Source organism: Zophobas morio, unplaced genomic scaffold, assembly GCF_036711695.1.
Source record: "Zophobas morio isolate AGI-343-1 ecotype UQ-CSIRO unplaced genomic scaffold, CSIRO_AGI_Zmor_V1 ptg000419l, whole genome shotgun sequence".
NCBI classification, from domain to species: domain Eukaryota; kingdom Metazoa; phylum Arthropoda; class Insecta; order Coleoptera; family Tenebrionidae; genus Zophobas; species Zophobas morio.
The window spans coordinates 164,468-183,133 of record NW_026972523.1 but is presented as its reverse complement, the minus strand read 5'-3'; the positions used below and the strand labels follow the sequence as shown (position 1 = coordinate 183,133).

Genomic DNA, 18,666 nt, shown 5'->3' with positions numbered 1-18,666 from the left:
ATATTATTTTATAATAAATAATTTTTCGAATTTTTATTTTGATTGCGGTGACTTTTTGGCGTGCTAGAGCTTTAAAATTAATTCTAATTAATAAACGAAGGAAAACTGGATGAGGAGGATGATGAAAGGATCGGAATTTTTTCTTTACGTTGTGATATAGCAATTTTAGGGAAAGTATTCGCCTGCAGTAGCTTTATAAAGTTTTCTTTTGCAGTTTAAGTAACTTTTTAGGACATCTTAATTGGACAAAAATTAACTAAATTGGTTATAGAAAAGTTATTTTTATTTCAAAATACCTCTATAAAACATTTTAGTTTTTGATAATTTTTGGGCTTACTGCTCTGTATTATTATAGCTGAGTTTCAGTTTTTGGGGAGGTGATGTGTATTGTCTTCTTTTTTAATGTGTTGAATGAGGTTTGTCCTTTAGTTGCCTTTACAATTTTTTGCGATTTCTTAACAAAACTATGCTCCTAAAAGATTAATTACGATCAACCGCTATTGCACCATTTAAACCCTGACGCGCAGCATAAAGAAAATATTTGGCTTGTATTTAATGTAGTAGATTTGCTTAATAATGTTAAAGAGGCATAAAAACGAAATACTATAATTACAACTTTCTAGTATACTTTTGCGCGTAGTTAAATTAAACTTTTGCCGTTAGATTATACAAGTATATATATTATTAGTAAAAATAACACTGCCCACTGGGGTGTCCACCCTCACACTTGGAACAAATTTGATTACAAGCAAAAGGATATGCAGTTAACTTAATTTTGCAGGCGAGAAAGCGCACTAATTTAAATTAGGAATGAGGTCTATATACTTATTTTTTTAAGACCTGCAGAAACTAGGGGAGTGGAGCGCAGACCACCTAGTATTGATTTTGGGCTCGTATATCTTCCGAAGGATGTTGCTTCGAAGGACTGAGAAGTGTCGCGGATTTGTATCGGTACCGGACCCTCGTCATCCGGAATAGGTTCGAGAAAAGAACTATTAGCACTACATCTACTTAGGCCCCCACGGTTACCAGCGGTTTTAATCTAACCCTTAAAAAAGGCTTAATATGCTTTTACAAAATTATCTCAGACTATTTTTAAAATGCACGCGCAAAAGTTTGGTATCAGTGCTGCCTAATTTTATTCTATCACCCATAATATAAACCAATTAGTAGTGGGTATGTTTAACATCAATGAATTTATTTTATAACTTTATTATTGTGAACTTAATTATTGACATTTTTGGGTTTAAAAACAAAACTTTACTCAGCGAAAGTTAAGATGATGGGAAAAAACTAAGTTAGCTTATAACAAACAGTTAAATTGTATAATAATATATAAGTATGTACACAGGAGCCAAAAGATAAAAATAAAGAGGGATTAGAAAAGGAGTAAGTAGACACAAGAGCAGAATTTATTTATTCATTGCCCTGAAACACTACGGCCGTTATATCTATATATTATCTAAGCAAAACTTTATATTTATGCAGTTATGCCGTGTTTTTTTTATAGTCAAAAATAAACAGTAAAATCTTACAAACCGTTTTAGCATAAATTTTATCGGATCTCCTCTTGAGTGTAAGGGTGTAAACTAATTCTCTATGAAAGTAGCGATATTGTAAAAATTGTCAGAATTTTATAAATGTTAACTCCAAGAACTAATATAATTATAAACAAATTGAGTAATATTTTAAATTGATCACAAAGAAAATAATATAGAGTTAATTAAATTAAGAAGAGCTGTGTTGTTCATTTTATTGCTCGAGTCGCCTGAGCGCAGCGCTCACCATCTAACAAACAAAGACAACAGCAAAAGACAAAAAAATAGAAAGAGCGTGAGGGTCACGAGATCCCTTGAATGTTTAGACGGTCAACCCTCAATTTACATATACAAAAAGAAAAACTCTTTAGATCTTTTAGATAGTGCTATAACAGATAAAACTGGAATATGAAGACGACCTTATTAGTTATCTCTACAAAAGGTAAGTTTAGAGTGTTTAAAAAGCTGTTTTGTAACCTAATAACTGCAAGTTGAGGGGCTACTCAACTAAATTTTTAAATGCTAATTCGAGAAGGTATCATTAGCATGAGGCTAAATAGCTGCCATATGCTAAAAGTGGACGCCCATCTTAAGAGGTCTTCAAGAAGGCCGCAGATTTTAAAAGAAAAAGGGTAAGTTGTTTAATTTGTTAATTTACAAAGTACAATCTCTAACACAGTATTTACGGTCCAATTGCAATTGTTGGGTGGCAGATTTCAAAATTAAGGTGTTAAATTATAAAAGTTCCCTACATTTATATAGATTAAAGACATAATTAGGTATTATGGTGTCGTGGTTATATTCACAGAATTTAATTTGAGAAATAAATTGATACCTAGAATAGTTAACTGAAAAAAAAAAAGCTTGGTAATATATTCTGAAGCTAATAAAAGTTAAGTAAGGTTATGCTTTAGAAAAGCAAAATAATTGCAAAGACAAAACTTCCTAATATGTTTAGAAGAAACAGGACCTGCTTATATTAAAATAAATTCTTAAGCATAAGTCGGATTAATAAATTGAGTTTTCGATTGATATGCAAGGATGCCTTCAAGAAGTTTAACATCAGTTCATCTTACAAGCAAAACAAAAATAAATGCAGTGGAGAGAGTTTTATTTTTTATTTAATTAGTTCCTGGTGCTCGAGCGAGTTAAAAACTTCGAATACTCGAGCTCTCAATCAGGGGTGATATACAAACAGCATTCAGAGAGTCATTTTTTTTTATATTAACAAAAAAAAATAAAAACTAGCGCTTCAGCGCATCACGTTGGCGGTGATAAAGTGCCCCGTCCCATGGCTTGTAAATAAGTTCGCTCACTAGCAGGCGACTGGTGTGCCTGGTGAGTCTCCCGTAAAGGACCACGGCATAGCGTTGGAAGACAATGTTTAAAGGATCCAACTGAAGGTCTCAGTGAAGAGGATCATTTCGCACAACCACGGCGCCTTTACCAGAACACGCAGCAATTTGTTCTGTCGCACTTGAAGGCCGACGCTACTGCAGTGGATTCATAGGTCCAAGCAGCAGACGCGTATGTCATTATTGACTGGATGTAACACACAAATACAATTTGCCGTTTGTTTCGCAGAGAAAGCTTAGTTTTGCCGCAAATTAAAGGATAAAGCGCCTTGGTTGCTGCTTTGACCTTCGCCACTACATAGCCCACGTGACGCCACCAGGAAAATTTGTTGTCGATGACGACTCCCAGGTATTTCGCTTGAAAACTCCATGGGATCTTCACGCCATTAAAGGTTAAGGGCACCAACAAAGGGACGCGTTTCTAGGATATTAATATAGCTTTGCCCTTCATCGCACTTATGCCTTACATTTACGGCACCAGAAAGCAAGGCGTCAAGATAGCGCAGAAGATGTTCGCATATCAAGGCGGGAGACTTCGATATACGGTCGTATCAACAGCGGACAGGGTGATTCATGTGTGTGGATCGGACAGCAAGTGCGCGTCGCTCATGTAAATTGCAAATAAAAGGGGCGAGAGAAGTGATGCCTGAGGGCCCCCTGCTTTCAGAGATCGAAGTGGGGAACGTGTATCTCCCACGCGCATTTGAAGACGAGACCATTCAGATATGATTTCAGCACGTTATAAAGCCATGTGAGACGGATAAACGAGCGCAGTTTGTGAAGCAGACCTTCATGCCGAACTTGATCAAAAAATACCCTTTCAACGTCAAGGAAGGCAGCGCCTGTTGCCTTCTTATGGTTAAAAGTGCGAGTGGTTCATTCGTTAAGCGAAGGACCTGCTAGTTCGTTGAATGCCCTGGCCGAAACCCAAACCGAAACTCCATAAAGCTTTCCGAGCGTCAGCGACCTCTTTAAGACGGCGCAGTAAAACGACCTCACCACTTTGCCTGCCGCTGACAGTAGGCTGAGGGGTCGATACCTGCTAGATGCTGATTATGGTTTATGGGCTTTTGGTAGCATCACAGCGATCGCCGTCTTCCATCTAATCGGAAGAGCGCCAAGGAGAATCCAATATTTTATAAGGAGGTAAAGATAGCGCATCCCTATTACTGGCATTTTCTTCAGCATCTCATTAGTGATGCCATCGGGGCCAGGCGCTTTTCGTTTAAGTTAGCGCTTCGACAATTGCTTGCACCTCATCAACATTAAGTAGACTAGGTAGTTCGTAGTTAACGGGAAGGGGGTAACCTCAGCTGAAGGAAGGCATCATCCTTAGCAGTAAAGTGAGCAGCTGTCACGTTTTAGATAGCAAGAACATTGGCGAAAAGCGTAGCTTTATCTCCATCGCTCTCGGCCACTATATTACCTTCAGGAAGGGGTGGTAGTGTGTCAAGCCCCCGACCCCCGATTTTTGATCCTTTCAAAAAATTTCCAAAAGGAGGAGCGGCTGCTGTCTCTTGATTCTGATACAGGATACAGTTTGGTTTCTCACTTATTGTTAAAATGGGCTATTAACTTTTTCCTAATGCGCCTATGAAGTCGATTAAGCGCAAGTTTCTTTTCGGGCGCTCTGCGACACAATGGCTACTCAGATAAGACGTCAACTTTGGCAGATAAGCAACTTTAGTTTGTAGGACAAGTGGTCGGGGCCGTACGTTCTTCGGAGTTGTTGTGGTAGTAGTGTGAGCCATGTTCAGTACGGTTTCGGAAAGGGCAACAGCATCATCCGGCAGGGCGTGACGGTAGTGATGAACCCGGCGGTAGAGTGGTTCTAAATCATCAGCATAATAGACCCAGGCGGTAAAATACGGGTAATGATCTTTGGGTGTGTCCTTTCATCCCTAAATCGAGAATAACGGGGTGGTGATCGGAGGACAGGCCGTGAAGCGTTTCAATTGCCGTAGAGAGATAAGTATGGCAATATCGTCCACTGTGCCTGTAGTCGCCAAATGTGTTGGTTTCTGGGGGCCTTATACGCAGAGCCCGTGCTCATAAGCTAGGCCTCAAGGATGTGGCCCTTCGGTCATCGACTCCGCTGTTCCATGTAGAGTGCCTGCAATTAAAATACCCGCACAAAACAGCAGAAGAGACACTCCCAAGTATGGCGTCCAAATTGAAGGGCGGAAGTTAGCTTCCAAGGGGATTTGTAGACAGCGATTTCAGAACATCGGGCCCCTGGTCTGCCATACATAGGAATTCCCACCGCCTCGACACTTTGTAGAGCTGGCATAGACGCCGAATGATATCGAATACTCCAAAGAACCACTCCCCACCGCGTGCATCAATTCTGTCTTGGCGATAAGTAAAAAAGTTGCACAAATTAAATACCACGTTATTAGGAAGGAGGTGCGTCTCGTTGATAGCACATACATTAATTCTTTCTCGTTGTAACAGCTCCTGAAGCTCCTGAAGCTACTGCTTCGTACTCTAAACACCATTTCCATTCCAAAATAGTCATATGTAGCAGGGCGTCAAGGTTTAAAAACTGTTCCAAACAGAATACAGCCCTTTCACAGTTTGCAAGCATGCTGGATAAATTCGTCGTTAAGTAGCTAACACCTGCCGTATAGTCGGCTGCGGCTGTTCAGCTTTTGCAGTAGAAGCGTGGTCAGGGGGCTTTAGGACCTAACGGGATATTAGGCAAAACTTGATGAGGTTTTGTCCTCAAATGAGACGCGTAAGAGGCCCCGGGGTAACGGTATTGTTTGTAGTTGGCGTAAACAAAGTAAACTTTGCGGGTCGGCTGGTTGGCATTGCGCGGGTAATATTTGCAGCCTTGGTAATTAGCGGTATGTGCCTCGCCACAGTTCGCATTTAGCAGGCGAGTCCCGTGATTTGGTACACTCTGCAACCAAAGGACCCTCCCCGCATTTAAAGCATCGAGGTACCGCTGTGCAAAAGCTTGCAGCGTGGCCAAAGGTTTGGCAGCGGTCGCACTGTCCAACGCGACTGTTATTTCGAAGTTCTTCTATTTTAATATGTAGACGGGAAATAGTCTTCATCTCTAAAAGCTTTTGTCGCTCCCTTTTGGGTATATGCACTAGCAATAGTGGTAACGGACGCTTCTTCCGCTCGCCGTTGACAGTGCCCTCTGTGTGCATCCGTGCCACTCGGAGGTATGTGATGAACTGGCGAGCAGGACCGCCTCGACGGTGGAGAAATCGAGTTTGCAATAAATTCCACGAATAACAAGTTTGTGTGGTTCGTCTTTAGGTAATTGAAAGGTAAAATGTTGTAAATCTTGCTTGCGCCTTATCGCTGTGATCGCACGGTATTTTTGTTGTCGGAAATATTTTAATTCCTAGAAGCATATCTCTTGATTTCGGAAAATGGCACTGATGATTACAAATGTTGTATTCCACAAAGGGTGGTAGAAGGGATTTTCTCTTTACGAGTTCGCAGAGAGGGGGGAGATTCAGTAGTAGATAAACGTTCATTAAAAAGAGGGACAGTGTCAGAAACGCTGCCCATCTCAATATCTATGGTGTCTTGTATAGCTTTTGTGGGCTTCTCAGACTAATGATTTTTTGGGTTGCCGTTACCCTTAATGGGGGGAAACTTACTACTATCATTACTGTTAATAATATTTCTATTTTTATTACTGGATATGACTTTATTGCTATTAGTGTTGTTTTTGCTAACTACTATACCATTATTAATGATGCCAGTAGGGAAACTATCAGCCTTGAGGTTATCGCTACTACTAATATTATCTTTAATATTAGATATTTCCCTGTGACCACGCTCGGCTTTTGTAACCTATAGAGTCTCCCTATCTTCCAAACCCACTTCGGAAGCGTCTTGATCTAGAACATAAAAGGTCGAAAATAGAATATTATTGTTAGTTGTATGTCTCCTTTCGCCTTTTAGACTTATTTTTGTCTTGAGTGTTTTTAGTAACTTCAAGAAGTTTGCCTTTGTAGAAGCCAACTCTTCTCTGGGCTCTTCATTAATAGTCAACAAGTTAGCAATGAATGCTCGAAGTTCTTCTTCAGAGGACAGATTATAATTAATATAAAGATAAATACATATTTTTAAAAAATAGAGGTTAAAAGGAAGAAAAAATAATAATAAAAAAATGATAAAAATATAATATATATAAGGTCTATAATACATATCAGTAGTTATAACTTACGTAGCGTAAATTTTCTAAAGTGTATAAGTATATTATGAATAAATTGCTAAAAAAGTAAGTTAAATATCACAAATTCTAAGAAGTTAGGTGCGCGGACCAAATCACAGCCCGGCGCTTAGAAGAAATAGAAAAAAGTAATCTCCAAGTGTCCCTCTGGTGGGAAGGGTAGGATGGTAAGAAAAATAGTATTTACTATATAGAGGATTCGTTATAAGGTTGAGATACACCTCACTAAACCGATTAAATTACTATGTTTAATTGACTAATTTCCCTATATACGCGGATAACTGGTAGTAGTTCTCATGACTACTTAAATTATGATGTAAAGCTTATCAAGAAATTAAAAAAATTAGATGAAAAGGATAAAAGCAACAACCAATTAATTTTTTTTCACTGGCAAACTACGCTCCGTCCTAGTAGGAATTTAGCGCTTAATTTGTTATTACCTCCATAAGAGGGACCTGGGGCACGAACGCCCCCCCTGAAGAAACAACTATCGGAAAAAGTGGCTACAGATACATGGCAACCTAAAGATGGAAGTCATACCAAAATACTATTTGACTCACAGGTATGTCTTTAAGTGCACCAATGGATCTTAGCGCCATCACACAATACAGTTTCGCTTACCATAAGGCAGGGGTAGAACGCTTAAATCGCCGCTTTGTCCGCCCCCTCACGGAGTCTATGCGTGGCTAACCCAACATAGTGTTAATGACCCCACAGCTATCTCGCCATTAATTTTTTTTCCTTGATGGTACCAGCAGGCAAGTGCGAAGAAATAGCCCTGCAAACAAGTAGACGAGACATCGACGAGTTACTGTCATAGTCTGCGTATAGGGCGATCTGCGTGTAGGTCAAGCTAGCAAAGGCAGTCGCACATTTAAAGCACGAAGAGCAAGGTTAAAAAAAAAAATTCTGCACAAAACCCCTTGCTGCTTAAGGTCGCAAAGGCTACTGTGCGTCCCCGCAGGCATGCTGAAAACGCGGCCAAACGGTTAGTGCGCCAAATTCTGAGGACTGCTGTCTCGAATGTTAGAAACAATGGCTCTAGAGGCCTCTTCGAGGCTAAAGGTTTGAGCCATCTACTCTGTTAGATGAGGAGCTTAAGTTGAATGCCCTTGCGGAGATCTCAACTGAAACTCCGAAAAAACACCGCGAGCGCTTTTGAGCGGCTCCCACTATAGCGAGCTCACCTACTTGGCCAGCTTTGAGAGGAGGCCGCCAGGACACAGGTTACGGTATCTTCGACGGTTTACGACAGGCACCAGGTTTCATCGCGAAGAAATTCTTACCTACCCTGCTGCGGGTAAAATCATCACTAGTATTGGTTGTACGAAGCATCAATCTGCATCTGTAATCAAGGTAGGGAACGAAATAATTAATGACAATTCATACGATACACAGTAATTTTGCTGCCCCCCTATACCACAGCACTTTTTAGGAAAAAGAGCAAATCATAATTATTCTGCGGACCTTGCTGTCTCTAATACTTGACTGACTAATGACATCGCAACAAAGATGAAGGAAACAAAAGAACGAGTTAGTTCTACTAAGGCACGTAAGCCTTTTATGTACTTTTACAAAGGAACTATGATCTTTTCCGTATATGTATGTTTAAATTTAATTCTGGATTTAAATAAACATATTTACTTTGGTTCCATTTAAAGGACAAATTAAAGTTCCTTTTAAAAAAATGTCTTTTAATGGTGTCTCTTCAAATAAATAATTTTTGTAGTTCTTTGTATATCCGTGTAATTTACAGCGAGTGTACTACTAAAACCATGCGAGGCTACCAAGTTTTCTTTAGTTATTTGATGTATCTCTGCTGAGACCACATAAACTTAGAAAAGTTTAAAAATCCCAACGTGCTTTTTATGTCAAATTAACAAATTAAAAAGTTATATTCATATAAATTTAGGTCATAAATCGTCAAAAAAAAGCTTAAAATTAGTGCTTGAAAGGTTAGGTCGTTTCTTAAAAATTTTAAACTACTCCTCTTAAAGTCTACTACGGTTTACCATCTCAAGCTAATTTATTACTTTAACTGTAAACGGTCTGTATTAATCACTTTTATTTGATCCTATTTGAACCATGTACATACAAAAATAATATTGCCATTAGTAAGCAGATCAGATCTTACCAATTATTATATATCAGGATTTTATCATGATTTGTACAAATTGAGGCCTGACCTGGCAGTGCTATAATAAGCTTTGAGGTAGAGGAGAGCTGCGTATTAATAAGTCACAAGTCAGTAAAATAAAAGCAAAGTCTAATTTTATTTTCCAGTGAACAGTATGCATTTTCAAATTAATTCTTTTAAAAAAGTTCAAAGTTTTATAAGTACAGATTTATCCACGATTATATGTGCATGCAAGTGTGAGTGTTAGATATAGTACTTATATATATGCTAACGGCACCTACTAATTCGTTACAATTACAAGATAAAGTTTCCATTGTACATATAGCACACTAGGCTTATAAGGTGGTAACCAACGAAAAAAGCTTGACTAATTGAATATACTGTAATAAGTAGTAAAAGACTTCTTAAAGAAAACCGTAGAGCGCTGTCAGAAACTGCGCTATTATAGCATAAAACAATGCTCTGCCTTAAGTAGCCTTAACTGCAACAATTTCAGGCAACTCCAAGAACTTACAGTCTGCGCCATTTATGGTTCTGTTCAATAGTCTACAAGTAAAATTTGCTCTTTTAGATTTTAATCTTTCTAATGAACTTAATAATAAAAAATCTACTGCGTTTTTGGTAACCTAATACAAGCAAGATTTCTTCAGGGTAAAAAGAAAGTTTCCTACCCTTTCTAATGTATTAGTATCATGGTAAATGTGTTCTAGATTCCAAGAAAATGAAAGTAGCGCAATAAGCGCGACAAAAACATAAAGACAATGGCCTCAATTATTGAATCGATTTCTATTCTTTACTCGTCTCACGCTTACTTTTAGACACGATATCGATTTCTGCTTGCGCCTAAAAATATAAGAAAACCTGGAAAGGTCCGCAAGTAAGTTATTTATGTATACAGTAACCTTCAGACGGTGCCGAAGCTGGTGACGAAAAAGTAATCTGAAAACGTTAAAAAGTATGGTAGAGCGCAGTGAAACATTTTTCAGGCAGGAAAGCACCTCCTTGCGAGCCGCGACCACAAGGCTAAGGTACTGCGCTTTCGCTCTCTGCACACCTTGTCAATACGGTGACACTCCAGCTGATACCACGCCTTTAAAAGCCATGGTTAAATGAAAAAAACAACCATATAAAAAGTGATATCTGTTCTATAATCCCATTCACGCCTCATTGCGAAAATGAACTCTAGAAACCTAGAGAGCAAAGAAACCTCCATTAAAAAGATAGCGTCCTCTTTGCAAACGACTATGCCGTTGATGACTGGGATCTGCATGAAACAATAGTGAAGTTTATTTTTTTTACTTTGTTAAAAAAACAGCAATAACAAAATTTAAACCGTATTTTCCTTGCGGAACTGAAAGCCTGTCAGCGCTCGTCCATAAAAAACGTCTAAGACAGTGGGCACCTGTCTGCAGGTCAACCGATCAAGATATACTACTTTACCTAGTCTTTTGGCAAGCTCCTCAGCTCGGGGCACTGCAAGTCGGATAGTAAAATTGTCAAAACGCGACGAGGGAATGTAGCCTTAATCTGTACAATCGATGTGAACGCAGCCGATGGGCAGCATAGACGGTTGAAACAGCTCCACGTTACCAAAGCGGTTTAAAGGAACAGTTCCCTGGTATAGTTTACTTATTAAAAAATTAAGTAGCGAGAAGAGAAAAATAAGCGCCAGAGAACAGCCGACGCAACGGGTCTCTGAAAGGAAATTGTTTGCCATTCGCCAAAAAGCTCAACTTCTATACAATCCAGACAACTAACTTTAGAAAATACAAGTTTGGAATTTTTTTGAGCACCTCCAGGGACGGTTTTATATTCCTGGGAAGGGTCATCAGCAGTTTCTAACAAATAGAAACCGTCAAGAGGGCTTAACGCGAGACCAGAAAAAACGCAAAACCGAATGACCGAGTATATCGTTTCCTTCGAAACGCCACCCTCACTGGCTGCTCTCCGTCCTTGACTTGACGCCCTTCTTTAAGCCACTGGAGGCGGCGTTTACACTGCGAAAGGCAACAAGGTGAGCGCAAGCAGGCAACAGGGGGCTTAAAAGTTCAACAGCTTTCAACTGGTGCCGAGCATAAACAGGCTCTCCTTTGAAAAAGCCGATTGGACGAGAATCAAAGGGGAAGAGCAACTGATCGCGTGGTATGTGCCGCTGAAGAACATATCTAAAGACAACTGAGAATCGGCAATGCAAACATTCGTTAAACATACAGAGGATGATTTTTAAGCCCCGAGAGAGTGGACGGGATGGCTTGAAGTAAAATACCCTTCTTAATTTGGTCCAGCTCCTTTTTTTCTTTCTCCTTCATTAAGATAAGTCAGTGACCAAAGTAATAAATAACTAAACAATGCATACAAGAAATCCTTCATTATTTGTGCGCAGCAATGAAACATTTTGCCTCCACCAATTATTCAATACTAGCTATGTAGATTATAGAACAAGCAACTAAAAGTTGGTAGTTTCGAAAATGCCTTGTCGCTTTTTAGACAAAGACAAGAAGTCTTTAGCGTACTTCGCAGTAACATCAAAGGCTGAGCCGTCTGTGGCGTAATTGTACCATTGGCGTGCTAGAAACAAATTTTCAAGTAATTGTACCTTGATAAAAGGCTAAACAGTAGAAATTGGAGCATTTAAGAGGGCCGACTATACTATCGCACTTGTCGACGGTTCGGGTTACCGGATCGACCGCTGCAGCATGGAACTACCGATCAATAAGCCACCAAGCTGCAAAACACGAGAACCTACATATCTTTTCTCGGAAGTCAGATAAACTTCCGCCCATGCTCGACTCACAGGGAAGACTATAACGAAAGACAGGTCGGCAAGGTGATGCGCCGCTCTAAGAAACCTACCTTTGCCAGACTTTTGGGATGCAGAAAACTTCATGGGGCGTATAAAAAGAACGAGTCGGGTGTCCTGGAAAAATGCTCTCAGAAGTGCAACGAATATCTAAAGAAAGCGAGTTAGCATAAGAGAGCGACATGCAAGGCGACTTTTCCCCTACGTGTATATAATCGTCTTCTGCTAGTGTGTTCGTGCGCAACTTATACAGCAGCTCCTGTACTTTAAAATTAATTTTTCTAAGCACGGTAGCCCTACTCTCTTCGAGAACAGAGCTTTTAGAAACGTTTGCATCCTCTTGAGAGGAACCCTTCTCCTCAAGGGAGTAATGCTCACAAAAAAAAGTCAGCATTGAGCAGAGACGAAGCCTTTCGGAGGGCTCCATCATCTTATTTTCCTTTAACAAAAGACCCATCACTTCTTTCTGTGAGACGGTGTATAAAACGGTTCGCTAATAATTTAGAAACGGTTACCAACCTTTAAAGAAGAGGAGCGTGAAATAGAATTGCGATAAAGCCCGTGGGCTATCCAGATCAGTAGGTTAGTCTAACCTCAATAAAGCGTTACCTCAAAGCATTTAAAGAGCGCTTTAAAAGCGAGGACACCAAGCTATACAATACTTTAGTTAAAAATATAAAAGGAAACGCTTGTCTTCTTAAAAAAAATTCAGGACACTTTCCATAAACCATTTATTTAGTATAAAAGCAACTGCACGCCACTAGCTTCTGTTAAAAAAAACTTTATACAAGCGTAAGCGTCCGAATTGCTAAGTTTTCTTACAAAAAACTAATTAATAGGTTAAAGATAAGAAACTTATTAATACCGACTATGATCAAGTAAAAGTGAAATTATAGGTAAAAAATTATTAATAAGGTAGTACCTGTTTTATAAGTCTTCTAAGGGTAACATCTAACTTACGTACAGTTGAAGTGTTCTAAAAAAAAAATAGTAATATAAAAAAGTATGAAACAAAAAAAAACCCACGGAAGGCTCCTGTTGAGAGCTTTCTTTCCTAAGTAGGTGGTTAACTTGTTCTTTTGTGACTAAGCAAAAAGATTGATTTTGTACAACATAAAATTATTTAACAATTTTACAGTAGTCCAAGTAAATACCATCTTCCGAGAGATTAAGTATTAAGTCTTTGTCTGTAAGTCGGGGAGAAGTGGGATGTACAGCTTGCTTATTTAAGGCCTCTCGAGAATACAGGTTACCCTGAACCAGGTCATCCAAATCTGTAGCTATTATAAAAATATGTAGCTTGAGCGTTAAAAAGACAACTTAAAATTGCTTTATCATAAATAGCTTTCAGAGCTTACAATCCTCAGAAGAAAATTCACTTAACTCCCAATCAGAAGAAAAGTTGTGGCTTCTATTCCAAAATTTAATTTTTAATATGGAAACGAAGAAAATAGTAAAAGATAGATATGGAAGAATTTAAAAGCGTAGTACTAAAAAAGTTTACACAGCAGCTAAAATAGATATATCCCAAAACTGATTGAATAATGACCTTTGTTTTTTGGGCGAGTGTGACGATCGACCAGTGTCCATTAATACAAAAAAGGGGAACACGGTGAAGCTTCAAACGCCGGTTGACTAGAATATTTCCTTTGTGGCTGGTATAATATGGGTAATTAAAAAATACGGCACTGGTTGTGTCGAATCAGTGACTGAAAAGGTCTCCTTTGTTTTGTTGGACACCAAGTGCTAACCTTTGTCTCGTTCTCTATTTAATTTTTGGGTTCAAGTGTCCTGTTTTTATAATTTTAAATTTGTTTATCGTAGGAATTAAACTATTTATTTACCCATTAGTCACCAACTTTATTTTTTATAACATGGAACACAGGAAACTTAAACGTTCTTAGTTTCGTTAAAAAACTTAAAGAATTATTTTTCTATTCACAATTTTTTTTAATAAATTTGCATTTGTGTGAGAGCCGCAGTTCAATATCTTCTTCAAGGCAACAACACCAAGGCAAACTGATTTTAAAAAAACCTTTATTAACAGAAACGTTAACTGGGAAAATTAAAACTATGTTTAGCTAATTTAGGCAATTTCACTAATTCACTTTTTATAAATTTTTCTGTGCATGATTATTAATAATAGTTATCTTTAACTTCTCGGTTGTGTGAAATTCTTAAAAATGTATAAAACCTTAAACTAAAAATTTAACGAAGTCATGTCAAAATAGACCAATTTGATTTTTAACTAAGACGACATGCTCAAAAATAAGAACTTTAAAAAAAAGGGAATTCTATAAAAGGGACTCAGGTGAATAAAATGGCGATTTCGTTGCAAGTATTTTTTGTAAACATCGCAAATTGTGAGTATTAAAAGTGAGTAGCTATCCTATTGCTTTTATATTAAATTGAGTCGTAGTTGTGTAAACAGATAAATAACAGCAGCAAGCGCGCTCTCTTAGAAAGTGGTGTTGTTTCCGCCTTCCCAAAGCAATTGGAGATCTTCGGTTAATTTTAGCAATTAGATTTCCTGCCTAGGCGTCCACTTTTTGGCATGCGGAGAAATTAATCTAAAGTTAATGCAATCATCCACACACAGTACGTCATTAAAATAGGAAATTGCTGGATAGCACCACTTTCGGCGGGCACAACTTTTAAATACCGACTGTCACAATCTATTAATTCTTCATACATGAATCTAACCTACTATGTCGTATACTATTTAAAAAGGTCGTTGCGAGACCGGTCTTCTGCCTCGCTAGGCCAAGTTGTGGTTCCGAGTCATATTCCTCCACTGTTTTTGAGGAAGGGGACACAAGATGAGCGGTGTATGGTCATAAAAAAAAATTAAAAAACAATTGGACCCCTGCCGGGGCAGCCTGATTATTAGTAGTGATGCTGGTCAATATGCCTCAAGTTTGGTACCCAGGGCCACCTCACTTGATGGCGGTTTTTTACCACCCTAGGCTGAGTAGGCTGATATCTTTCCTCTAAAAGAGTCATGGCACTCCTTTGCGCCCCAACCCTGTGAATGGAGAGCATCAAATTAAGCGTTTGCTTAGTTGCTTAGCGGTTACATTCCTAACATGCTGTAAGGAAGTATTACTTGGTTGTTCAGGAGGCAATTCAATATACTGACCAAAAATATGGTGGGTAAAATTCATAGATTTTATGTTTAAAATTAGTTTAGAAGTTTGCTAAGCACTTTTTATTCTTTCTGCTGGAGCCATCGCTGGGGAATAAAAAAATTGCAATGCGTTAATGATTTAGGAATCACTAATATACTGTCCACTTCTCCTTCCGTTTAGGAAATAGCTATAATAGCGACAATTAGAAGACTTCAGGATTGAATTCACCAATGCTCATTAGGAATATCTTAATGTTATATTTATAAGCTACTTTACACATGATATTCAAGGTAACCCTTAAGTTTGCCCTAACCCCCCCTATATCAGAGCGGTTACCCATTTATTAAACTCCTGATACTAATCGGCTCGGCCTAAAGACTAAGATTTCCCAGTACGCACAAGTGTACAGTTACTAGACGCAAGCGGGTCTTTAGGATACGTGGTAATTATAGTCAAAAGGAACATATTGACCAGAGGATGCATTTAATGCTTTTTAAGACAGTGTACAAATGCTCATATAACCGCCTTCTACTCATTTGTGTTATACGGCTGCAGAAGTAAAGCTTTAAAAAAAATTTATACCTGTTTCTTTACTACTTCCACATCATTAGCATAGGCGCTATAACTAGATAGCGGTAAAGGCAGAACTTCTTTTGTACGAGCCTAATATACTTCTTAATATGGTCTTTAATGATTTTGAATATCTTGACCGTTAAAAAGCCCCTGAGTGAACTAAAATAATTTTCCTGTGTTAAGGACAAAAGGGTTTGTCTCCAAAACAACCCGGACGGCCTTCCCTATAGGATTTCTTTTAATAAAACCGACTTTTTCAAAAATTAAACATATAAAATAAAATATTTTCATAAATAAAAACATTACTTTTACTTCTATTAGAATCATTACTAATATTGTTACTATTGTAATTATTAGTATTTATACTTATAATAGTGTTAAGTATATTAAAATATATCTCAATATAGGTACCTTGGGAATTATAGAGTATTTCCCCGGAGAGCATGTGTGGTTAGTGGACACAAGATTTGATTGCCCTAAGGATAGGTCCCGATAAGGTGGCCTGGTCCAAGAGAAGCATCCAACCACCACCAGCGACCCAGGAACAAGGCAGTAGTCAAAGGTAAACATCACTCATTAATTTCGCAATCAGTTTGAATATTGTGATATACTGATAAAACAGGTGCATTCTTGCTTAGTTAATTATATAAAAACATTTTTATTATAATTAAAGGTTTTATTTGGTTTTGCTTTGAAATTTTTAGTAAAATCATATTTGCAAGGTCCCCGCAACTTTAATGTTGGCTGTAGATCAGTAACCCCACGCAACTAAAACATGGGATATATGTGGTCTTATAACAATTTTAAAGATTATTTTGTTTTAGTAAAGGGACTATAAAAATCCTCACAATCAATTTATTGTGGCTATGTATTCCTTGTGGGCTTTACGATTTAATTGTTATCTCTTACATCCCCAAGATACTTAGATTTGGTTATCCAAAGTAATGACAAAATTAAAATTAATTAAATTTTTGAGTGACTTCCTGATGTCTCTCTATAACTCTTACAATAACTAACCGATCATGGCGCTTCGTTTGCCTAGTTAAACTAAACTCCCCAGAGTACTGCATTAATAAACTGCCTGGATAAAAGTCGGCGTTATTGATAAAAACAGTAGTTAGACTTAAACGTTTTACGAGAACCCAAAAATTTTAACAACCTAGTTAATCATGATTTTGTATGCCAAGGCTTCTAATAATAATTTTGAGTGTCTGTTATTTGGCATTTATATTTTGTTGATAACATCTTTTGTTTTAAGCGTTATGTAATAACTATACGTAACGGTTCCTGACAGATAACCTGTCAAACAGTTACATCCTATAACTGTAGGCAGCTCAGTTTAAAATACTATCTAAAAAAAATTGTTTTTTCAAGGTGTTGCCTCGAATCACCAACAAAATTATCTATTGCTCAAGAATGTTAAGATAAAATTATAGGCGATTAAAGGCCAAGGGGGGGAGCTATACGAAAAGCGTGGGTATACTGTGCATACATATATACAGCAGCAAGCATTGTAAAAGGACTGTGGCTAACCTTAATTTTTCTTTAGCAGGTTTATTGCCCTCATAAGTGTATGTATGTAACGTGAGGGTTGAGAGCTTGAGGCACATTACTAATCGAGTAATCTATCGGTGTCATTATAGGCGTAGCATACACCCGCCTTTTTCTTTATTTTGTCTATTTTAGGTGTGGTTTGTGTTCCTCAGACAGCTTAAAAATTGTCATATAAATAATTACAGTTTTTTGTATTCACGATAAACATTTATTATACTTTTTGTTTATCTGTAATATATAGTTTTCAAAACATTAATTTTGTAATACCAACATAAGGAGAAAGAAACTTATGGGAAAATTATAGGCAAATATCTTGGAAAATATTTTGTATAATTCTACCTTACTAATCTTCTTCTATAAATTTACAACACTTTTGATCAACCTTTAAAATTTCGTAACTAAATAAAATTTACGAAAGCTAGGGTTAAAATATTATAAAAAGTATAATGCGATATATATTCTATTTCTTATATAACAGCTTCTCTATTGTTTTCAAAGCAAAAAAAGCAGACTAGTGAGAAGGTGACTCTTAGAAGTACTTTTAGGTATATAATTTAAAAGAAACATAGCTTCCTCTTGCTTCCAGCGGGGAAGGAGATTCTAAAAAAAGCTAATATCACATAATAAAAGTTTGTAATAATTTTAATGATTATAGTGGCGAGGTAGTTCAGCGTTGAATATATAATGCCTTCAGTTCACAAGTTTTTCTAACCTTAAACAATTGACTTATAGTGGACGCCTCTTCCTTAGTAGCACTTTCTTACACGTGAACTGAAGCTCGTGTTATTAAACGCAGTTCTTAACGTATTTAAGAAACTAAATTTTGGTTTTGGATATTTACTAATTTAACGTTAAAGTATAAAAGTATAACAAACATTAAAGAAAATAATGGGCAAGCTCTTGACTTTAACAAAGCAAAATTAAACGCACATCCTTTTCTTTTCTCAATTATTAATTCCAGCTCTCTCTGCGCCTAGTTTAAAATTTAAAGGCAGCGTTTTTGTCTTTATGGCTCACACCTTAGAACAGCTTAGGGAGAATGGAGCTATTTGCACACATTTAAACTAAAAGCAAGCGCTTTTAAGGCTAACAAGATCTTTGATTGGCAACTGAACTCATAAGATATAAATTTTTAAATGATATAAATATTAACTAGCAGGGTAAGATCGAGCGCCCAGGACTTTTAGATAATGTACAAAAAAAGAGAGGCTTCATATTTTTTGGCTGTATTTTACTCTTGACATAAACCTAAAAAAAAAATTTTTATTAAAAATTAGTGTTCATGTAAGTCTTTTGAAACAATATTAAAATTCTTTGGCCTCATATTTTTGACTACACAAAGGGACGGGTAGCCGGGGTCTTTGTATTTATGATGCACCA

The 18,666-nt window shown here is 37.5% G+C and overlaps 1 protein-coding gene across 7 annotated transcripts; it reads right to left on the bottom strand.

The window, feature by feature from the left end:
- Positions 1 to 9,454: 9,454 nt before the first annotated feature.
- On the bottom strand, positions 9,455 to 13,913 carry LOC135120751 (DNA repair protein complementing XP-C cells-like). 7 transcript variants are annotated; one of them, XR_010278718.1, is made up of 25 exons: positions 13,876 to 13,913; positions 13,581 to 13,822; positions 13,390 to 13,442; positions 13,186 to 13,311; positions 13,058 to 13,116; positions 12,954 to 13,007; positions 12,551 to 12,619; positions 12,237 to 12,497; positions 12,085 to 12,181; positions 11,974 to 12,033; positions 11,828 to 11,920; positions 11,704 to 11,772; positions 11,588 to 11,649; positions 11,443 to 11,534; positions 11,285 to 11,396; positions 11,126 to 11,228; positions 11,025 to 11,069; positions 10,909 to 10,967; positions 10,765 to 10,846; positions 10,565 to 10,704; positions 10,439 to 10,495; positions 10,230 to 10,321; positions 10,134 to 10,170; positions 9,858 to 10,074; positions 9,455 to 9,777 (listed from the first exon to the last, which is right to left on the bottom strand). XR_010278718.1 is itself a non-coding variant. In XM_064045086.1 (25 exons), exons 2-25 carry the CDS (start codon positions 13,619 to 13,621, stop codon positions 10,018 to 10,020), a joined length of 1,866 nt encoding a protein of 621 aa, XP_063901156.1. In that variant the 5' UTR covers positions 13,622 to 13,822; positions 13,876 to 13,913; the 3' UTR covers positions 9,455 to 10,017. The 7 variants fall into 7 exon arrangements, 6 of the variants coding, with proteins under 6 accessions (XP_063901156.1, XP_063901154.1, XP_063901155.1 ...); XM_064045086.1 differs by having other exon boundaries at positions 9,455 to 10,074; positions 10,565 to 10,617; positions 10,672 to 10,704; XM_064045084.1 differs by having other exon boundaries at positions 9,455 to 10,074.
- Between the last annotated feature and the right edge of the window lie 4,753 nt (positions 13,914 to 18,666).